The following is a 22,635-nucleotide window of genomic DNA, read 5'->3' as shown; positions in this document are numbered from 1 at the left end:
AGAAATAAAATGTTTTGGCCTTTACAAATATTATTTTGGCCTTTATTCAGACTACAATCACTCACTTATTTAAAAAAAAAAATGAAATAACCTCCAAAATATCGTTATATATTATCAAGTTGATGGCACAGTCATATAGCCCTGCACCTACATAAAGCTGAGTGACTCACTCATTCATGGCTTTGGATCAAAATAAATAAGTACCAACATTCTTTCTGATAGTCTTTAATAAAGAAATGTTTTGGTTATCCTGACCTGGACACCATGTAGAGTATTATAATAGCCCATTATGGGCTATTAGCAGGACAATATACTTTTACCAACACCCCTCTGTATTTTGATACTTTGTGGATGGAACTGCCCGCGTGGTGCAGCGCAGTGCAAAATGTGTTCTTACAAAAAAAGGTTTTAAATTCTCTAGAACAGCCACTATTGAAGGCTATCAAACGCTTCTTAAAGATGCCCTCTGGTGGTCAAACTAGTGCTAACTAGCATTAATGGTAACAGTGGCTGACACTTAAATAACGTGCCATAGAATTCTGCGGCACCATGCAAGCTGTGCTGCAGTACACTGCAACTTTTAAAGGACGAACCACTGCAGATTGCGTCACACTAAGTATTAAGATGGTGTTGGAACAGAGCCTATATCTCAGACAAGGTGAACGGTTAATACTTCCATATTTGCTCTGTCCCCACAGAAGAGGCAGCGACACCGGAGGATACGGGTGGTTCTGTGTTCAACGGGGAAAAGAAGGTGCTGTACTGTGCCGAATCTCTGACTGAGATTGCCTTTGTAGTTTAATCACTGACAGACTCCTCAGGTCAGCATTTACGTATACCTGTAGGTTGTATTAAACTGTAATTTTATTTTGTCTTAAAAGGACATTCTCCAAAATCAAAGTTTTCCAGATGTTTCCGGACCTAGAAAGTAGTCTAATGTCAAGATGAATCCACGTCTTTCCATTCCTTTTTGATTTTTGCATCTAACTAAAGCTACTGAACAGATGTCCTGGGATGTGGTCTTATCGCAATGGATCACTTTTGACGTGTAAAACGTATGACATCGGTAAACAACCTTGGATTATACAGTTCCTTTATAACACTTTCACCCTCTGACCTGCGTCTGTGTTTCTGTCCTTATATGATTTTGCATAAGACCACCCATGATTTGTTTTTACTGTTCCGTTAGCAGTACTCGCCTAACCAAAGTGAGAAACCAAAGTGAGACACTGTTTGTGTTTCCCCTTGTTTTTCTCTAGAGAACTTCCCTCTGTCTAATCTCTTGGTGGAAACCAGCACAGGTTTGGAGGTGAACCCTATAACAACAGCACTTCCTGCAGGTACTGAGGCCCACGCCCAACCAAACACTAACCCTCAGGCTCATAGCCAGGCTGTACACACCAAACAGGGCTGTCCGTTATAGTGAAAGGAGTAATGTACTGTAGAGCCAGATGTACAAGCAAGTATTTCAACGGGATGCCTTCCTCTTGACAGTTATATCCTTCTTAGTTATTTCTAAGCACCTATAATAGTTAATCAGTATAGTTATGATCATTTCAGCAGTAAGGAATATTTTTTATTCATGTCAAATAGAATGACAATTTCAGTAGGTTACCACTGTGGACATTTTCAGTTATGACACCCTAAAATCCACTGTAACACATATTTGCTGTTGAATAGAATGTTAATTTTCTCTTCCCCCTATCTCCCCAGGTCGGGGCTCCTGGAGAAGGACATACCCCTGATTGTCATCCACCTCCTGAGGACGGGTTTTTTCCGGGTCAGGCTTCACGGGGCCATGGGCAAGTTCAGCATGGTCATCCCCTCGTGGACGGCATAGTGGTCAGCCACAGAGCACTAGGTGACCACTCTCTCTACCCTTGTCTCTAGATGAAATTCTACTGTCTTATTGTCATTTATGTTAAGCTGCATTCAACACATTTGCCCTTAGTGTCTCCTCTGTTGCGGTAATCAGATTTCCATATTTTTTTATCAAAGCGTTTATTTACTAAATAAACTGAATGCTGACAGGTGTCGGCAGTTAACGGTTTTGTCATCTAAATTCTATTCCCATTTCACTTAGGTATTTGGCTCATGATGTTACTTTCTTCTCACTGTTTTTTTCCCAGGGTTCCTGGTGCGCCAGACAGTGATCAACGCGTGTCGGTGGAAGTGGCTTGAGAGTGAGACGTACAGCCCGCCGCATGTCCGGCGCAAGCAGAAGATCACCGACATCGTGCACCGCTACTGCAACAAGCTGCTGGAGCCCGAGTTCTACACCTCACTCTTCCAGGAGGTGGGGGAAAGGAAGCCTATTCACCTTTGACCCCCCTCCATGAAAAACACTAACACACAGAGAAAAACACATGCACACAGTCACGGACAACCAGCCACGTGTACACACACATACACAGCCCTAGATTCTCTATATTTATACGGTTATATTTTATTATTTATATCAAACACTTTGCTGCCACAGACGTTGAGAGCAAAGTGTAAAAAAAGAGGTACCTTGTGCAAGCGGTAGATTTGTCGTACGCACACATCTGAGCCTGTCTTTTGGTGGCCAATAAGCCCCAGTTAAGCTCTGGGCACTTGGCATTGAAGAGTTACTACACATCCAGTAACTGCACATCATTATCAGTCTATGCTTCGTGATATCAGTTTCTGATGCTCAATAAATTGCAATAGAATAGTCTACTCGTTGGCAATATTTTATTTTACTTTGTAATGAATTGTGAACAACGTTATTGGCCTTCAAATCCTCAATTTTAGAGAGTCAGTTTTTATGTAGATGGACCAGACTCAAAATATAGGTTAACTTCTTGATAATTTGACATGTATCATATCAACACAGCTAGGGAGAGGACGGAAAAGGAAAGAATTATGCAGATATAGTGGAGATATACATTTTTAATCTAGTGGTTGCGGTGAGAGATTTGGTGGACTGCAGTTGGATTTCATACATTTTACACTATGGATCCATATATTACTCGAAAGTGTTTACATCTTATCTAATAACTGGTTTAAAAGAAGGTTATTACATCCTCATATGTATCTGTACAAAGTCTTCCCTGTCATTGAGAAAATGGAATTGAACAAAGCAGCAATATTGGGAATTGGTCAGTTTATAACATACTGAAACAACCTGAACACGAATAAAAAATAACCAAAGGCATTTAAAGGGGTACTTCACCCTTGTATCCAAATTGTTGAGCTTTTTTTTTTACCAACTATCCCTTTAATGTTTGTCAGCTGCTAACAGGGTGCACAGATATTGTTCTTACAATGAAGCAGATCAGTATTAGTCTTTCCAGCTCTGAACCATTTTGACTCATAGGTCATATTGCACTGTAAGTGTAAGCCAACTTTGGAGATGTGAATTTTGCATCCGAGGTGTTTTTTGCTCATCTCCATCCCATGCAAAGGGATGTCTACACTGTATGTGTGATGCAACACCAGTCATCGACTGTCTCATGACTATGTTTCTAGAGAAGGAAGGCATACATACAGTTCTCCTTTCTGGTAAAGGCACATGATTGTTCTTCATTCTGAAGATGCCACACTTTTTGTCAGATGTGTCCAGGCATTGCTCTTGATCAAAAATGCATCTTGGGTACTGAGAATATTTTGGTCTCTTTGAATGTGAGATGTCTCAGGATGATCTTTTTTATTTTTTTCTCATTCCCTACAAACAAACCATTGGGCGAAAGTTAGTTTAGTTTTAATAACAAAAGGTGAAGCAAAGTTGCATATGATTTGGAATCAGAAAATGCTCTGATTGAACTGATTTTCATATTCACTGAAAATTAACAAAATGTTTATTCCATCTATACAACCATGAGTTTACTTTGCGTATTGCAATTAGTTGACTGATTTTGTTTACTTGCTGTACTTTTAAAAGCCCTGAAGTGAACCCTTTACTGTCTACCTGTAATAACGTGAATGTATTTATCGCAAAGATTGAAGAGGATAAAACAACCAAACATATTTCTTTAATGTTTCATATGGGAAGTCTTAATGCACTGAGCACATTTATTTTCTCATATATTGTAGTTATTATTATTTTTTTTACACTGGCCTGCAGTTTGGAAATACAGTTGCAAGAAAAAGTATATGAACACTTTGGAATTACCTGGATTTCCACATACATTTTTAGTTAACCAATTTATCTGATCTTCCTCTAAGTCACAACAATAGACAAACATAGTGTGCTTAAACTAATAACATACAAATTCATGTATTTTTCTTGTCTATATTGAATACATAATTTCAACATTCGCAGTGTAGGTTGGAAAAGGTATGTTAACCCCTAGGCTAATGACTTTTCCAAAAGCTAATTGGAGTCAGGACTCAGCTAACCTGGCGTCCAATCAATGAGACGAGATTGGAGACGTTGGTTCGAGCTGCCTTGCCCTATAAAAAACAATCACAAAATTTGATTTGCTATTCACATGAAGTATTGCCTGATATGAACCATGCTTCAAACAAACGAGATTTCAGAAGATCTAAAATTAAGAATTGTTGACGCATAAAGCTGGAAAGGGTTACAAAAGTATCTCTAAAAGCCTTGATGTTCATCAGTCCACGTTAAGACAAATCGTCAATAAATGGAGAAAGTTCAGCTTTTTTGCTACTCTCCCTTGGAGTGGCCGTCGTGCAAAGATGACTGCAAGAGCACAGCGCAAAATGCTCAATAAGGTTAAGAAGAATCCTAGAGTGTCAGCAAGTCTTTAGACTTACAGAAATCTCTGGAAGATGCTAACATCTCTGTTGACGAGTCTACGATTCGTAAAACACTAAACAAGAAAGGTGATCGTGGGAGGACGCCCTGGAAGAAGCCACTGCTGTCCAAAAAAAACATTGCTGCACGTCTGAAGTTCACAAAAGAGCATCTGGATGTTCCACAGCGCTACTGGCAAAATATTCTGTGGACAAATTAAACTAAAGTAGAGTTGTTTGGAAGGAACACACAACACTATGTGTGGAGAAAAAAAGGCACATCACACCAACATCAAAACCTCACCCCAACTGTAAAATATGGTGGAGGGAGCATCATGGTTTGGGGCTGCTTTGCTGCCTCATGGCCTGGACAGCTTGCTATCATCGATGGAAAAATGAATTCCCATCTTTATCAAGACATTTTGCAGGAGAACGTGAGGCTGTGTGTCTGCCAATTGAAGTTCGACAGAAGTTGTGATGCAACAGGACAACGTCCCAAAACACAGAAGTAAATCAACAACAGAATTGCTTCAACAGAAGAAAATATGCCTTCTGGAGTGACCCAGTCAGAGTCCTGACCTCAACCCAATTGAGATGCTGTGGCATGACCTCGAGAGCGGTTCACACCAGACATCCCAAGAATATTGCTGAACTGAAACAGTTTTGTAAAGAGGAATGGTCCAAAGTTCCTCCTGACCGTTGTGCAGATCTGATACGCAATTACAGAAAATGTTTGGTTGAGGTTATTGCTGCCAAAGGAGGGTCAACCAGTTATTAAATCCAAGGGTTCACATACTTTTCCCACCCTGCACTGTGAATGTTTACATGGTGTGTTCAATAAAGAGATGAAAAAGTATAAATGTTTGTGTGTTATTAGTTTAAGCAAACTGTTTGTCTATTGTTGTGACCTAGAAGATCAAATGTTATGACCAATTTATGCAGAAATCCAGGTAATTCCAAAGGGTTCACATACTTTTTCTTGCCACTGTATACTCAAGGAAGAGTTTTATCTTGTGAAATGTGATTGACTAAAATCGTTTTTTACATTTTTTATTTACTATCATTGAAATAGATATTTTTGGAGGGTTTGTGATTTGATGTGATTTTTGCATAGAGCCTACCCTTTGTGAAGGAAAACAAGTGTGGAATATTAATTAATCAAAGCAATTGCATACAGTCAATAATTAATCTTCTCAATTCAGGGGTGCAACTGTTCCCCCTGAGTTTTATCATTGGAATGTGATACAAAACGAGGCAACAGTGTTCTTTAGGACCATGCAGATGCCTCCGAGCGGTTGGGTAGGCTGTTTGGAGTGTTTATCTGACTGAAGAAAAAAAACATGCCCCCCCACTTTTAAAACCAAAGTTGCGCCCCTGCATAAATGACTTATTTGTTGTTCAGTAATATTAAATATTTTAAGGACAATTTTAAGGACATCATTTGTGAAGTACAGAAAGAAAGAATTATATGTAAATATAAAGTGAGGCATATCAGTTGTCTGTTGCGTTCCTCATTTGAAAAGGCAAAAAAAATTGTATGCAACTAGAATCACAGTGGATAATGAATGTACCCTGCATTGATTATATTTTCATTTCTTACATTTTTGACCGCCAACATTTGAGGAATAAAGTAAAAACACACTTAACGTTCTCGCAATCATTAGAATTTTACTCGTTTGACACTTTAATTTGACCCAAAGTTGTAAGAGTTTGCTGCTGTGCTATGAATGAGTCCACTCTCATATTTCTAAATTCAACAAGGCTGCTGTTTGGTGCTGAACTAAAATCAACTTATGCTTGATCCGAAAATGTGGTCAGAGGCTCCGTGTGATGCAATCAGGTGCCCCCTGAAAATGTGGTTGGAGGCTCCATGTGATGCAATCAGGTGCCCCCTGAAAATGTGGTCGGAGGCTCCGTGTGATGCAATCAGGTGTCCCCTGAAGATGTGGTCGGAGGCTCCGTGTGATGCAATCAGGTGTGCCCTGAAAATGTGGTCGGAGGCTCCGTGTGATGCAATCAGGTGCCGCCTGAGGCCAAACAGAACTCTGCCCAGCATCTCCATGCGCCTCCAAAATGTTGTAACAGTGGAGGGCTCAGTATCGCTCCGCATTGACATGATTGGTTGACTGTAGGTGGGGGCGGGATGTCCTGTATAAACACAAACTCGTTTCCCTGACAACAGCTCTGTTCAACCGCTCTGTGCTGCTCCACGAAGAGTAAAACATATGAATGAATGCCTGACTTCTGCAGAGGCCATATCTCCGTAAACGCTGCACGGTCAATGGAGACCTTGGATTGACCGTGCAGCGCTTTAATACGTGAGCCTGTTGGTGGTACCGTTGGTTCTCTCAGACCCTCTTCATAAATTAAATAACAACAATCATCTAAACTATTACATTTTATTCCTAAAACTGTCGACTTCATTTGCAGCCTAGACTTGTTCAATAGGCCTGGACAAACCATGGCACTTTATGCGTAAAGTAAATTATTAATTAGGCTGCCTTATTGAAAGAAGAATTGGGTATAGCATATGTTGTAGGTGCAGAATTAATTATTTGATATTGAACACACATTCCTTATGCTAACTTAACCTACAGGTGGTCGGTCCCTACACTGCGACACTTCTGAAAGCCACCACTTGCACCAGCGTTGGCACTGCGCTTAGTCCCAACAGAAGCCGAGAAGAGGACAACAGGCACTTTTCAGACTGCCTTCTGCGGAACTAGTACTGATTACATCATGTGTTGTCTCCTCAACTTATCTTTGACACGCAACTAACCAACCTGAGAGCTTGTGATGTAGCTCTCCTCTGATAGTTTATGAGCTGTAATATTCTTATCCGAAGTTGTCTTTTCTTGTCTGGGAATCGGATCAATCAAATCGATCTGGAGTCGTTCGTCATTTATTGTGGCTTCAGTCTTTTCAAGAAACAAGTTCATCAAGACGTGTGTTTTTGTTAAGTTCATGTAAAGCCTATTGCGCATCAGTGCTTGGGGTTTGAAAATACGGTGTTGCAAAATGGACTTAAACTGCAACTAGCTCGGGATACTTTTGCAGTGACCCAAGTATCAAGAATAGTTGAAAGACTTATTTTCCGGTACTTTTTTGGATAAAGATCAATCATGGAAGAAGAGGGGCAACAGAACGGCGTCCTCCACAGCGCCAAAGAGTCGGACCGCCAGCAACGCTTGAGGCTCTGTGTTTTACATGAAATTTTGAACACCGAGAGGGATTACGTTCGGGCATTGCTTTTCCTTCAGTCGGTAAGTTTTTGTTCACGCTTGTGTTAGTCTGCTTGCCAAACATGTTATTTGTATTGTTCAGCTGCTGGCAAGCTGTTGAATCATATCACAAAGTGATGGCAACAAACACCTTTACGAGAAAGTGAAGGCAAGGCTGGCTTTCTACAGCTGCTGAATGCATTAGCATGGACCACTAGTTTATTTGTTGCACCGAGAACACAATCCAACATCCTCTCTTTGGTTTTAAACTTGTAGCTTCACCCTTCTGTTTATGGTAGCCTGTTAGAGCGGCGCTTTTCTGCATTTAGTTTCTACATTTGTTCTATTGACTTTTAATTCATTACGCCATCTCATCTCCATAGATCTACTGCCTATGCTGTCTGACAAAAATCACTATTTTAGTGAATATCAATACCTCGCTAAGCAACTGCTCTCTGTATATTCTTGATCACGCATTCTTCTGCATCTTACATAGCAGCCATAAAAGAAACACAGACCGGACAAGTAGCCGTGATTATGTTCATTAGTCAGCTATCACTTTTTCTGCGCTAAACTATGTAGGACATTGGCCAGTTGGAAACTACAACTCCCTACTACATCGCACAGTTAGTTCAGGCATGATATGATTTTATTTCAAGAGAAACTGCAGCGTGCATTGAGCTCACAGGGGGGAGAAGAAAAAAAACAGAACAAAATGAATTCGAATAATTGAACTGACATCAGTTGTATGAAAAATAACCCAAATTTAGTTAAATCACTCAGCCCTACAAGATACCGTCTGATCAGAAGATGCTAATTGTATCCCCATCAATTTAGAGACGTTGTTCAGCTGATTCTGGTCTGTTTTTTTGGCTACGGTACTGTCTATGACTGGTCCGCTCCTCTTGTCTGATTCAGAACCAGTGGGTGGGTGTCTGGTGCTATCATGGTGTCCTATTCTGACCATGATAGCATGCCAGGGCGCTAATTCACTTCCCACAAGCCATCCTCTTAGCAGGTCTCAGTGACGCTGCTAATGGCTTATGTCGGCCTGAGTAACTTCGAAGTGTGGCATCCTATGGCTTGACGCACACACATAATTCACACACACATCTCCTGTTGTATCACTTAGTGTTTGTACCTTTTATCCATTATACACTATATTCTGAAGCCATACTTCCTATACTGTGTAGATAACTCCCGATTCCTCTACATAAATCTAAACGTTAGCATGTAGTGAACAGCCATAAAAGGGGCTGTAGTATGGAGTGGAGATGTACAAGTTAACCAATGTCTTACATCGCCGGCAGATCTGAGGCCCGTATCATATTGGAACATTCCAGATCTGACAGCTCTCTCTTCCCTGTCCAACTGATCTCTGTCACAGTGGACAAACATCAAGACTTCCAGATGGCCTCTACAATCTGTCCCAAGATGTTTTCTCCAGCACTTCACGTCACCTCTCAACATGACACCAACCACCGAGTCCCCATATCCACTTCAGAAAAGCTCCACTCAAAAACCCCACTCACGCAAATGCAAACGCACATTAAAGAGTGGGGGTGAACATAATTGTGGCTGCAACAGCGAACTGACTTGAAAGAGCTAAGTGCTCATAAAATGATATTTATAACCGATTTCAATAAGACCCTCCCCTCCAATTGGACATGCTTCTTTACTACTGGGCCAATTAAAAGGTCCTGATTCAGAGGACAAGCTGTACTAAAAAAGCTGTACATTCAACTAACCCAGAGCTAGTTGAATGTTCAGGGTTCTCACATACAGACTAGTAGCAATATGAGATGCATTGGACACTATCATGATGGAACCCTCCGTTTTCACTGAATCTTGATAAATTAGGGGTCCAATCAGCATGGCTGCAATTAGTAAAATGTTTTACATCTTGGCATGGTTGTAGAACCCATTGAGTAATATTTTCATTTGGTTTTTCAATTATGTTAGAAAGCACAGTATCGCACAAGATTTCTAACAAACCCAAGACAAAGTGTCATGTATGGAGAGACTTCTGTCAGTAGTTTTAAATGGAACCAAACTCGTCAGACCTACAGACAAGACGAGTGTCTGGTCTCTTGTCTTTGAGAGGAAGTCTCTGGTCCAGTCTTCCTGTCTGCGGCATCATTTTTTCAGAGCTGAGGAGAGACCGACTAGCCTCCCCGTAGCAAGCCAGCTTCCGTCTATGTGAGCCTCTCAATGAGCCGTGAACTTTACAGCCCTTAAAGCAGAAGTGAGCAAGGGGAAAGGCACGAGAACCAAATATGACTTTGTTGGCGGTGTGCACGGCCGAGAGAGGAGGATTGTGGGGGAGAGGGTAAGATAAGGATAATTTTACGCCCGGCTACAAAAAGGGGATTTCTTAATTTATTTATTAAATTTCATGCCATGTCGCTTGTATCTGCGATACACTCAAGTGTTTCATCTCTACTGGTGGCGGAAGTGGAGCGAATTGAAAAGGTTGTGTAGAGAGCCTGACAAGTGTAGTGATTGGCCGTGTTATTGGTCACATACACATGTTTAGCAGATGTTATTGCGGGTGTAGTGAAATGCTTGTGCCTAGGGTTGCATATTTTGGGGAATATTCAGAGGCGGAAACTTTCAATGGGAATATATGGGAATTAACTGAAAAATATGCAAATTAATATTAATACCATTTAAATGTAGATGTTTTTGCATTGGATATATTTACCATAGCATATGGAGACAAACAGATACCTTTTACCTTATCATAAGTAGACATACTTGCAAATTATTAAATCCTTCTAATAGAATATATATTTTTTGTTGTTGTTATGAGTTAAACTTTAATTAAATGAGTTGACTCTTCACATGGGATGATTTCACTGAACACCAAAAGAAAGGGAATATTGAATGATCCATCGCATCTCCCAAAAACGTTTTCAACATACATCTGTAAAATGATAGTTTCTAGAAACTAAGGCTTTGGTTGTTTTCCTCTCAGGCTTCCATGTCGTCTCCCTGAACCTCCTCGATGTCCACCTCTTGAAGATCAGACTCTAAGGTCTTATCTTCACTGTCACTTTCCAACCTTGTTGAGGATGGCTTGTTGTTAGGCTCAAAAAGCCTCAAATTTTCCTGGATGGGCACCAATTTTTCAACCCTTGTATTGGTCAGCCTGTTGCGTTCTTTGGTGTTCCCAAACAATGACCAGTTGCACTCTGAGGTGGCTGATGTTGGTGGGATTTGGAGGATGATGGAGGCAACAGGGGAACGAGACGGATTACCAGGATGTGTACTCAAAGCATGCGCGGACCAACTGTCAAGTGTCTTCACTGACATTTTCATCCGCTCCCTGACCGAGTCTGTAATCCCTACATGTTCCAAGCAGACCACCGTAGTACCTGTGCCCAAAAAAAGCGAAGGTAACCTGCCCAAATGATTACTGCCCCGTGGCACTTACGTTGGTAGCCATGAAGTGCTTTGAAAGGCTGTTAATGGCTCACATCAACAGCATCCTCCCGGACACCCTAGACCCACTCCAATTCGTATACTGCCCCAACAGATCCACAGATGACGCAATCTCAATCGTACTCCACACTGCCTTCCTCACCTGAACAAAAGAAACACCTATGTGAGATGTGTCATGTCTGCCACTCTGATCCTTAACACTGGGGCCCTTCAGGGGTGTGTAGTTAGTCCCCTCCTGTATTCGCAGTTCACCAACAACTGCATAGCCAAACATGAATCCAACACCATCATTAAGTTTGCTGACGATAGGACAGTTGTAGGCCTGATCACCGACAACAATGAGACGGCCGATAGGGAGGTGGTCAGAGAACTGGCAGTATGGTGCCAGGACAACAACCTCTCAATGTGAGCAAGACAAAGGAGCTGATCGTGGACTACAGGAAAAGGTGGGCCGAACAGGCCCCCATTGACGGGGCTGTAGTGGAGCGGATCGAGAGTTTCAAGCTCCTTGGTGTTTACATCACCAACAAACTCATGGTCCAAACATACCAAGACAGTCGTGAAAAGGGGAAAACAAAACCTTTTCCCCCTCAGGAGACTAAAAAGATTTGGCATGGGTCCCCAGATCCACAAAAGGTTCTACAGCTGCACCATCGAGAGCATCCTGACCGGTTGCATCACCGCCTGGTATGGCAACTGCTCGGCATCTGACCGTAAGGCGCAACAGAGAGTAGTGCGAATGGCCCAGTACATCACTGGGGCCAAGCTTCCTGCCATCCAGGATCTATATAATAGGCGGTGTCTGAGGAAAGCCCATAAAATTGTCAGACTCTAGACACCCAAGTTATAGACTGTTTTCTCTGCTACCGCGCGGCAAGCGGTACCGGAGCACCAGGTCTAGGACCAAAAGGCTCCTCAACAGCTTCTACCCCCAAGCCATAAGCCTGCTGAAAAATTTATAAAATCGCCACAGGACAATTTACATTGCGCACGGCAAGCGGTACCGGAGCGCGGTAGGCCATCATTGTAAATAAGAATTTGTTCTTAACTGACTTGCCAAGTTAAATAAATAAAATACAATTTCAACACTTGAGATGGGTGTGGTGACCAACTTAGGAGATAAACATGTATTGTTATGCAGAACCATTGATTTTGAGGATTTAATGTTAAAACCAGTTTAGCCATGCACTTCTACAGTATCTCAATGTTCTTGTAGATTCAGATTACTTACTTGCTCTCTTCTGCCACACTAGCTTACAATAAACCTACCAGAGGGTGAAATGGGGGTCTTAGTTGCACAACTGACTGACCTTTGACCTCTTGAGCCGGTGCTTGTTGCACCCAAATTACTGTTCCGATTGGGGTGTAGTTGAGAACATGCAGAGCAGTTTGATGTGAACACACACACACTCTTTCACTCATAGCGAAGAGGGAACCATATGATGCCCATAGTTGTTTCACTTTGCCCATGTTCATACTTCATACCCAGATGCAATGCCAGGAAACCAATGGTCGATTTGCTTTTTCATCATAGCACTAATATAAGCACTGGTGCACTTCCACTACAGTCACAACAGGACTGCCATTTCCTTTGCTTAATAATGGAGGAATGAGTGAGACCATGCAGCACTTCAGTGTCAATACAATTCACTGCAAAAGTACCTGCCAACCTTTCCCCTGCCCTCATCCATCCCCTCTTTTGCTGTTAGGCTCTCTTTTTTTACATTTATTTATTTTTTTACCCTCCTCACCTTCTGCTTTTTCTCTTCCCCTTCGGGCCTGGGCCCGTATCAACAATGCATCTCAGAAAAGGTCAAGACTATGGAAATGGAAAGTGAAAAGTCTAAGCCTTTTTTTTAAAACACTGGAATAAATCCTGTATGGAAATGGACAGGTAGGGGCGGCAGGTAGCCTAGTGGTTAAGAGTATTGGGCCAGTAACCGAAAGGTCGCTGTTTCAAATCCCCGTGCCGACTAGGTGAGGTACTGCAAAGGAAAGGGTGCTCATTGACATGGTTGCAAATGATTGGGAATAACCATTTACGATGAGATGTGAACTTTAGCACGCTTCAGACAACCTTTGAATGTGATTGTACATGATGTTGCAATAGTAAAACATTTCATAATTTTTGCACTTTTCTTACTCTGCCAAAATCACGAAGTATTCTTTTAACGCTTTAATATGTAAATTTTTGGGCGATCTGACAAAATTCACATTGGAAATGTTAGTTATACAGTGAGGGGAAAAAAGTATTTGATCCCCTGCTGATTTTGTACCTTTGCCCACTGACAAAGAAATGATAAGTCTATCATTTTAATGGTAGGTTTATTTGAACAGTGAGAGACAGAATAACAACAACAAAAAATCCTGAAAAACACATGTCAAATTTTATAAAATGATTTGCATTTTAATGAGAGAAATAATTATTTGACCCCTCTGCAAAACATGACTTAGTACTTGGTGGCAAAACCCTTGTTGGCAATCACAGAGGTCAGACGTTTCTTGTAGTTAGCCACCAGGTTTGCACACATCTCAAAGAGTGGGATTTTGTCCCACTCTTTGCAGATCTTCTCCAAGTCATTAAGGTTTTGAGGCTGACGTTTGGCAACTCGAACCTTCAGCTCCCTCCACAGATTTTCTATGGGATTAAGGTCTGGAGACTGGCTAGGCCACTCCAGGACCTTAATGTGCTTCTTCTTGAGCCACTCCTTTGTTGCCTTGGCCGTGTGTTTTGGGTCATTGTCATGCTGGAATACCCATCCACGACCCATTTAATGCCCTGGCTGAGGGAAGTAGGTTCTCACCCAAGATTTGACAGTACATGGCCCCGCCCATCATCCCTTTGATGCGGTGAAGTTGTCCTGTCCCCTTAGCAGAAAAACACCCCCAAAGCATAATGTTTCCACCTCCATGTTTGACGGTGGAGATGGTGTTCTTGGGGTCATAGGAAGCATTCCTCCTCCAAACACGGCGAGTTGAGTTGATGCTAAAGAGCTCCATTTTGGTCTCATCTGCCCACAACACTTTCAACCAGTTGTCCTCTGAATCATTCAGATGTTCATTGGCAAACTTCAGACGGGCATGTATATGTGCTTTCTTGAGCAGGGAGACCTTGCGGTCGCTGCAGGATTTCAGTCCTTCACGGCGTAGTGTGATACCAATTGTTTTCTTGGTGACTATGATCCCAGCTGCCTTGAGATCATTGACAAGATACTTCCGTGTAGTTCTGGACTGATTCCTCACCGTTCTCATGATCATTGCAACTCCACGAGGTGAGATCTTGCATGGAGCCCCAGGCTGAGGGAGATTGACAGTTCTTTTGTGTTTCTTCCATTTGCGAATAATCACAACTGTTGTCACCTTCTCACCAAGCTGCTTGGCGATAGTCTTGTAGCCCATTCCAGCCTTGTGTAGGTCTACAATCTTGTCCCTGACATCATTGGAGAGCTCTTTGGTCTTGGCCATGGTGTAGAGTTTGGAATCTGATTGATTGCTTCTGTGGACAGGTGTCTTTTATACAGGTAACAAGATGAGATTAGGAGCACTAATCTCAGCTCATTACCTGTATAAAAGACACCTGGGAGCCAGAAATCTTTCTGATTGAGAGGGGTCAAATACTTATTTCCCTCATTAAAATGCAAATCAATTTCTAACATTTTTGACATGCGTTTTTCTGGATTTTTTTGTTATTCTGTCTCACTGTTTCCATATAACCTACCATTGAAATTATAGACTGATCATTTCTTTGTCAGTGGGCAAACGTACAAAATCAGCAGGGGATCAAATAATTTTTTCCCCTCACTGTAGATCTGTCATTCTCATTGAAAGCAAGTCTAAGGAGCGGTAGATTGGTTCCATGTGCGCTATGTATAGGCTTCCCGTTCTTAAGTTTGTTTTTGCATCTTACTTTCAGTTTTGTACACTGCTTCAAACTGCTGAAAATATAATATTTTTGGTTATGAAAAATATATTTCAGTGGTTTAGATGGTACAAAGATAATCTACACTATAGTTGCTTGTTTTGTCACACTGACCTTAGGCAAACTATTAGAATTTTAGCAACCAGGAAATAGTGTCAACAACCATGTACAATCCCTTTAAATAGATCCCTTTCCTCTTCTTTTAAAAAAAAAAATTGTTTATTGATTATATATAAAATATTACATGAAAAAAAATAACAGCAAAAACCACAAGTTAACAGCAACAAAAAATACAAATAAATAAATGGTGAAACATCCTAAGACAAGTGTTACAAAGCATAAAACCACCAAAATAACATTTTACAGTGGTCAGATCCAATAGGATGGAATATATTTGGGATAAATTTCAGATGAAACACAGTGCAACAAGCCAATCGGATATCTCACCAACACCCCGCATGCACACAAAGCATAGTACACTACCCAGAGTTCCCTTCATTAGCCAATATTTCACCCACATCACTCTGCTCAACAATATCCAAAAATGGTCCCCAAACCTTTTCAAAAGTGTCTTGTTTACCCTTAACCGTATATGTTATCTTTTCCATTGTTAGGCAAGACAACATTTCCCTAAGCCATTGGGCAATACTAGAAGTGTTCACACTTTCACAGGCAAGAGCTATCAAGCATTTTGCTTGCAACAAGCACTTTTTTTTAACCTTTTTTATTTAACTAAGTAAGTCAGTTAAGAACAAATTCTTATTTTCAATGACGGTCTAGGAACAGTGGGTTAACTGCCTTGTTCAGGGGCAGAACGACAGATGTTTACCATGTCAGCTCGGGGATTCAATCTTGCAACCTTTTGGTTACTAGTCCAATGCTCTAACCACTAGGCTACCTGCCACCCCATATCTATAAGTGTTTGCACTTGGTCCTTTTAGATGAGGATTGATTGGGTACAACCCCAGGATAAACACTTTGGGATAGAGAGGCAATTTTACTGATACTATTTGTGATATAATATGTGATACCTCCTTCCAGAAACCTTGAATTTTCTCACAGTCCCACAGACAATGAAACAGAGTTCCTTTTAGAATGATTGTGCTTGTAGCATATATCTGGAATTGTACTATTAAACTTAGCAGGGGTTACATATGTTTGCATAAACCAATTGTGTTGCAATAGTTTTGCAGAGTATTCACATTCTGAGCCTTAGGACATATACTACTCCATTCGTCCAAGACTATGTCCTCCCGAATATCTTCCTTCCAAGAGTACAGTTTGTGTGCAGGGGATTCATTTGAAGCAGACCCTAGCATATTGTATAGAGCTGAAATTCTACCCTTACCATTACAATGGGCTGAGATTGTATTTTCTAAAGTGGACAGAAGGGCTTCTGTTAGGTTTTGGGCAGCCATGAGGAAGCTCCTTAGCTGTAAATATTAAAAAAAGGTTTTCTAGGAATGTCATATTTCTTCTAATGACATAAAAATACCTTCTTTATACAGGTCTTGAACTTTCCTTAAACCCTTGCTGGCCCAACCCGGATCAGCTCTACCAGGAGTGAAACTGTGGTTTCCCCAGATAGGACTAAAACATGACAAAGAATGCATTTCACCAAGGAACTTCCGCACCTCATGCCAAACGTTGATCGTATAATTTTTTGAGTGTCTTGCTATCAGCTGAGTAAATGTAGAGGTTAAGGGGTAATTTGGGTACAACTGAAGACATTTCAGAGGTAAAATAGTATATAGCGGTGCGAAGCTGAGCTGCCCAGTAGTAGTACCACTGGATATTAGGCAAATGGAGCCCCCCTCTGTCATACGGTAGGTACAATAAGGACAAGCGAACTCTGGGATGTCTGTTATTCCAGATAAATATAGTTAACATCTTTTTAAACCTTGTAAAGAGGGGTGGTGGCGGTGGCAAGAGAACGTTCGGAAATAAATGCAACAGTTTTGGGAGGACATTCATTTTCATAATGTTAATCTGGCCAATTAAAGATATGCAGTAGGTAAAGATGACCATCTATCGATTGAGTTATTGAATTTACGGCAGGGTCATAGTTAGTTGAGACTATGCAGTCAATCTCTGGCACAATATGAATGCCGAGATATGTAAAGCATTCCGTAGTATTAAAAAAATAAGTCAGAGGTGTAGGTTTATGTCTTTCCTCCTCCTTTAGCATCATATGAGGATTTTGCGTTATTTATTTTGTATCCCGAGAACACCCCAAACTCTTTGATAAGGTCCAGAAGTGTGGATATGGAATTGCACAATTCTGTAAGAAACAAAATTACATCGTCTGCATAAAGGGCAATTCGATGTTCCATCTGATCTATTCTGATACCTGAAATATTGGGGTGGGACCTAACAGCTATGGCTAGAGGCTCAATGGCTAGGATAAACCGGAGAGGAGAAAGAGGGCAGCCCTTCCTAGAACCCCTGCGGATGTCGAAAGGTTTAGATACCGTATTAGTAGTAAGGATCTCTGCATTGTGATTTGTATTTAGTATCATTATCCATTTACAAAAGCTCTCACCACAACCAAAACGAGTTAACACTTCAAAGAGGTAGGGTTGAGTAGCCCTGTCGAAGGCCTTCTCTGCGTCCAACGACAGGATCGCAGTGTCTGACGACCCAATTTCGGCTGGAAGCAGAACATTTAACATTCTTCTAACATTATGAAATCCTTGACGACCTTGAATAAAGCCATATTGGTCTCAACCCACCGCATCCGGACGAAAATCCTCCAACCTCTTCACAAATGCTTTACAAAGAACCTTAGTGTCAGAATTCAAAAGTGAAATAGCACGGTAGGGATCACATTTGGTATGCAGCTTTTCAGGTTTTAGGAGCGGAGTGATCAGAGCTCTCAAAGAAGGGGACAGGAGACCATTTTCGTAAGATTCCAAAAACATCTCCTGGAGAGGAGTGCACAGTTTGTACTTAAATCTCTTGTAGATGTCAATGGGCAGCCCATCTGGGCCAGATGCCCTCATACTATCAATTGCATTGGAAATTTCCTCCACAGTCAGCACAGCATTAAGAATATCCTTAGATTCATCTGAAAGATTGGAGTTTCCCAATGTATCTAAAAAGCTAGCCTGGGTACCAGTTTCAGGAGGATACTCTGATGCATATAATTCTTCATAACAGGATTTAAAGGTATTGTTTATCTCCCGAGGGTCTACCGTTACAGCTCCCCATGCATCCTGAATTGATTGCTCTCTCTGCTTGCTGCTGTTTGATTTGCCAGGCCAACAGCTTCCCAGCTTTTTCACCCTGGTCATAATATGATTGGTTTAGTCTCAATAAGCTTGCTGCAGCTCTACCCACAGAAATGCTGTTATATTGAGCATTGAGCAAGAGCAACTCCTTGTGTACACCTGTAGAATTAGTGTGGAAAATTAGTTTTTTTTTAAATTTTGGTTTTAAGTAATTTCATTTTTTGTTGAGTATTTGACTTGGAGCTGGTGAAACTTATTTTACCCCTTATGAAAGCTTTAAAGGCTTCCCGTCTAGTACAAGCTGAGGTCTGTGTTGTATTCATTGAAAAGTATAGGTACATTTGCTTTCTGTCCAATGTATTCTGTAAAACGTGTATATTGCAGCCATTTAGGTTGGAAGCGCCATTTAGGTGGGCCAACTACTAAATTGGAATCGGAATATATAAGCGATGCTGGAGCATGGTCAGAGATGACAATGCTATCATAAAAGCAATCTTCAGTTTGAGTGTAATGCTGCTGAGATCCAAAAAAATGGTAGATTCGAGAATAGGTCTGGTGAGTGCTAGAGTAACAGGAGTATTCCACATCATCTGGTTTCATTTCTCTCAATCTCGAAGTTTAAATCGTTCATAAAATGCTGTATGGTCTTCCTAGATTGGGTGTGGGAGTAGTTCGAACCCGAGGTGCGATCTTTAACAGGATCTAAAGTGCAATTAAAGTCTCCTGCAACAATATAATTACCTGGAAGTGTGGAAAGGTTTAAAAACAAATCGTTAAAGAATTTAGTCATCTTCGTCGGGACCATACACATTAATTAAATTCAACTGCTCGGAGAGCAAGGTAATAATATATCTGCCGGTGGGATCACAAATTGTTTGCAATATCTGATATGGAATGGACTTATGGATAAGAATAATAACTCCCCTTGCATGGGAACTAAATGAGGCTGCAATGACCTGCCCAGGCCACATCTTCCCAGTCCATCCAGGATTTCGCAAATTCATTTATATCTGCGGCCAAAAATGAATGCCTGATTTTTGCGGCAGCTTTTCAGAAATTCTGTGATTACATTTTGCAATGTTTTTTTCACGTTAATTTCATATAAAGCAATAAGTCATGTGCTCAGTTTTAGGACGACTTTAAGCAGAATACATAATACAAAAACAATTAAACATCTAAAGTGCTCAATTCTGTTTATTTTCCTGAACAAACAGCTCTGACATAATTCACTCACACACCTCTCCATCAGGCTTTGGGCTTGCTATCAACACTCGCTCTCGCTGATCACTTTCAATTTGAGGATCGCCATTTCATTCCAATAAGTTGTCTTGTTTTTTTCCTGAAAGGGAGATAAAGAACAGAACACGTAAAAATAGAGTTGTGGTTGATTTTATTATTCCTTTTAAAAAAATCCAGAAAGATTGTGCTTTCGTAGTCCGTATTAACTTTTACAGAGAGTTTAAAACGGCAATGCTGACAAATTGCACTCCATGCTTTGAGCAGCGCTCTCCATAGACAGACTGGGGAGAGCAGAGTGCCGACCACCCTACTAAAGCCATGGTTAGCGGAGTAAAGGTTTGAGTAAAACGCCACTCACCTTGATTCTTTCAGTGCTTGCCACAGTCTTCCCTGCTACCACTTCCGTCATGGTGATCTGCCGCTGCTGTGGGAACTGGTCTGACGTTCTCATATGCTTTGCTGATTCGAAGTGACTGTTGATTGTCGACTTATTCGTTTGCTGTTATTTTTGTTGGCAAATGAGATTGATTTCTGTTCATTGTACTGCATGTCAGCCATCAACAATCACCCATCATCTTCGCACGTAAATACGCTGACAGGCCAGGTGGAAAACTTTTTAACGTGTGGTTGGATTGGGCCATTTTCCACGGTAACAGTGCAGTAATTGGTCAAAATTACGAACCCGCTTTCGATTGGACCCTTTTATGCTCTAAAAGTGCGGGGTTTGGTCAAAATTGCGAACTCTCGCGTAATTGTTTAAAAAAAATTTCCTTTGAATTATGCAATCGTGGAATTCTGGAGGGACTGTCTTGCGTATTTTAGGAATGTCACCAGATAATAGATGTGATTCTTACAAAAATATGATCTTCGCCTGAAGTTGTTTTAATCTACTTATTACCCGTTTTATTTCGCCTATTTTATTTAATCCCCTACTGTTCCAGGATGTAAATGTAACCTTAACACTATGAGTCATCGAATTTACCATGGACACTTGAACTAAAACATTGCCCCATAAGGGCACATTGGATCAGCCTAATATACTAATAGACCTCTGTTACCACCATAAACAAAGGACGCTTTAAAACACATTGTTCTACAAAAGCACATGCCTAACAATCAACCACGAGCGTATGATTAACCCTCTTACCCCAAAGTCTATAACAGAACTCCCCCTCTGTGACATTCCGTATAAGGTGCTCAACAGATCCACGCACGTGAGGAGCCGCCTCTGCATTTTCTTCCCCTCTGTACACCTTCTGCCCCGCCACTTGTCATTACACTATATTGTGTTCACGATTTAACAAAGACCCAAACAAAATACCAGGAGTGAGCCAGAATATAAGCATGTTATTTGAATAAGTTAAAGAGGCGATATAGCTGTAGCGCTCTCTCTCCATGTCCCTACGGACACAACTGCATCACAAGGCCTATGGGGATGACTGGGTCCACACAACCAGTGGAAGAAGGGCTTCAATTAATGTAGTCTTGTTACCATTACCACTCTCAACGTAATTCGGTCTAAAATGCGGCTTTGAAAGCTATGCATATTTGAGCTGATTGAAAGTTGCCGTCGCTCTGCATCAAAGTTAATGTGATTACGATTAAGTTAGGAGTCATGTTAAACTTGGCGAGCTTGGCTCAGAGGGATCACTTGTAGTCAGACTGGCTTCTCGCTTTGGGCACGGAGAAGTGTCTTTAGAACCAGGGTCGTGTTCAGTAGGAACAAAACAGTAGAGAACGTTTTGAAACCGATCAGGTAGCCTACTACTGAGACTTCCAATAAGAAATGTCATTTTTCATAGCTCCGTTTCAAAATGAACCCAGCCCAGGCCAGTTAACCCGACCCAGGGCAGACGTTGGAGGCAGCAGGCCTTTTCACCCTCCTGTCACTCTCCAGATGAGTGAACGCGGAACCCGACGCCAGCATACGTGCGTCTGCTTGTGGACACCGTATGTCTGGCCCTTCCTCGCTTTGCTAAGTCACAACAAATGGCAAACTCGGGGACCAACCCACATATGACCCTTTTTGGCTGCAAGTCATATGAGACTGGACCATGCCCTCTCTGGGTTTGACTGAGTGCGCCACCAGCAGTTTGTGGCAGAGAAATGCTCTCTCCAGCTGTGGTGATGGTTGGGAGTTGGCTAGTTTGTGGTGCTACTAGCTTCCAATGGTCTTCATCTTTATCTATGACATGAAAGCATGGGGAAGTGGAAATAAGGGCACAGTCATCTGTATGAACTGTAACAAACCCATTTTATGAGTAGTATGATAAAGAAGCATCTGAGGATTTGTTGCACTCCTTAACCAATCAAGAATTGTATTTTGGCCTGTGTTGAGAATTCAACTGCATTCATCTTATCTGTTGGCCTACGACTTTTGGGAATAATATGTGTAAATGTCACAATACTGCAATTCTATTGTCCTAATGCTATGATCATTTCCCATCTTTCAAGTCTCCAACATGTAAGGGATAAACGGTAACGTTCTGTACATAACCTTGGACGACACCGCCGCCAAGTCCCTTTTTGAGGAGTGCAATTTTCCAAGGTAATGTACAGAACACAGGCGTTTTATCCCACAGTTGCAAAGAAAACCATATGAATGCACATTTACTGGTTAAAAAAACAACGTTTTCTCATTTATATTTTTATAAGCTGATTCTCCTATCTTTTGGTTGCTAGAGTTGCGACCCAGTCGTTCAATATTTATGGACGTGACCCAGTCGTTCGTGCTTTATTTTCCGTTTGCTGGGAACGTTCTTATCCCTTCCTTGCTGCTAGCTAGCCAACAAGCTTCGGCTACAAAGTGACTACCTCTGCAGCCAGAATAACTGCAATGTAGCTGTTTTTCTATTGACAT

At 41.3% G+C, this 22,635-nt stretch overlaps 1 protein-coding gene and 1 long non-coding RNA gene across 2 annotated transcripts in view; one reads left to right on the top strand and one right to left on the bottom strand.

Moving 5' to 3' along the window:
* The first annotated feature begins 7,284 nt into the window (after nt 1-7,284).
* LOC115168965 (phosphatidylinositol 3,4,5-trisphosphate-dependent Rac exchanger 1 protein-like) overlaps nt 7,285-22,635 on the top strand; it is a 139,886-nt gene continuing 124,535 nt past the window's right edge. Inside the window, exon 1 of the mRNA XM_029724538.1 lies at nt 7,285-7,985. Within this exon, the coding sequence (XP_029580398.1) occupies nt 7,845-7,985 (141 nt within the window). The 5' untranslated portion in view covers nt 7,285-7,844. The remainder of the gene's footprint in view (nt 7,986-22,635) is intronic.
* LOC115168966 (uncharacterized) lies at nt 19,711-20,516 on the bottom strand. Its single transcript, XR_003870780.1, has 2 exons — nt 20,134-20,516; nt 19,711-19,875 (listed from the first exon to the last, which is right to left on the bottom strand). It is a non-coding gene; the product is annotated as an uncharacterized LOC115168966 (long non-coding RNA).

The sequence above is a fragment of the Salmo trutta genome, chromosome 30 (assembly GCF_901001165.1).
Source record: "Salmo trutta chromosome 30, fSalTru1.1, whole genome shotgun sequence".
NCBI lineage: Eukaryota > Metazoa > Chordata > Actinopteri > Salmoniformes > Salmonidae > Salmo > Salmo trutta.
Note: the sequence above shows the minus strand (reverse complement) of the source record. Positions and strands in the feature narration are given on the sequence as shown.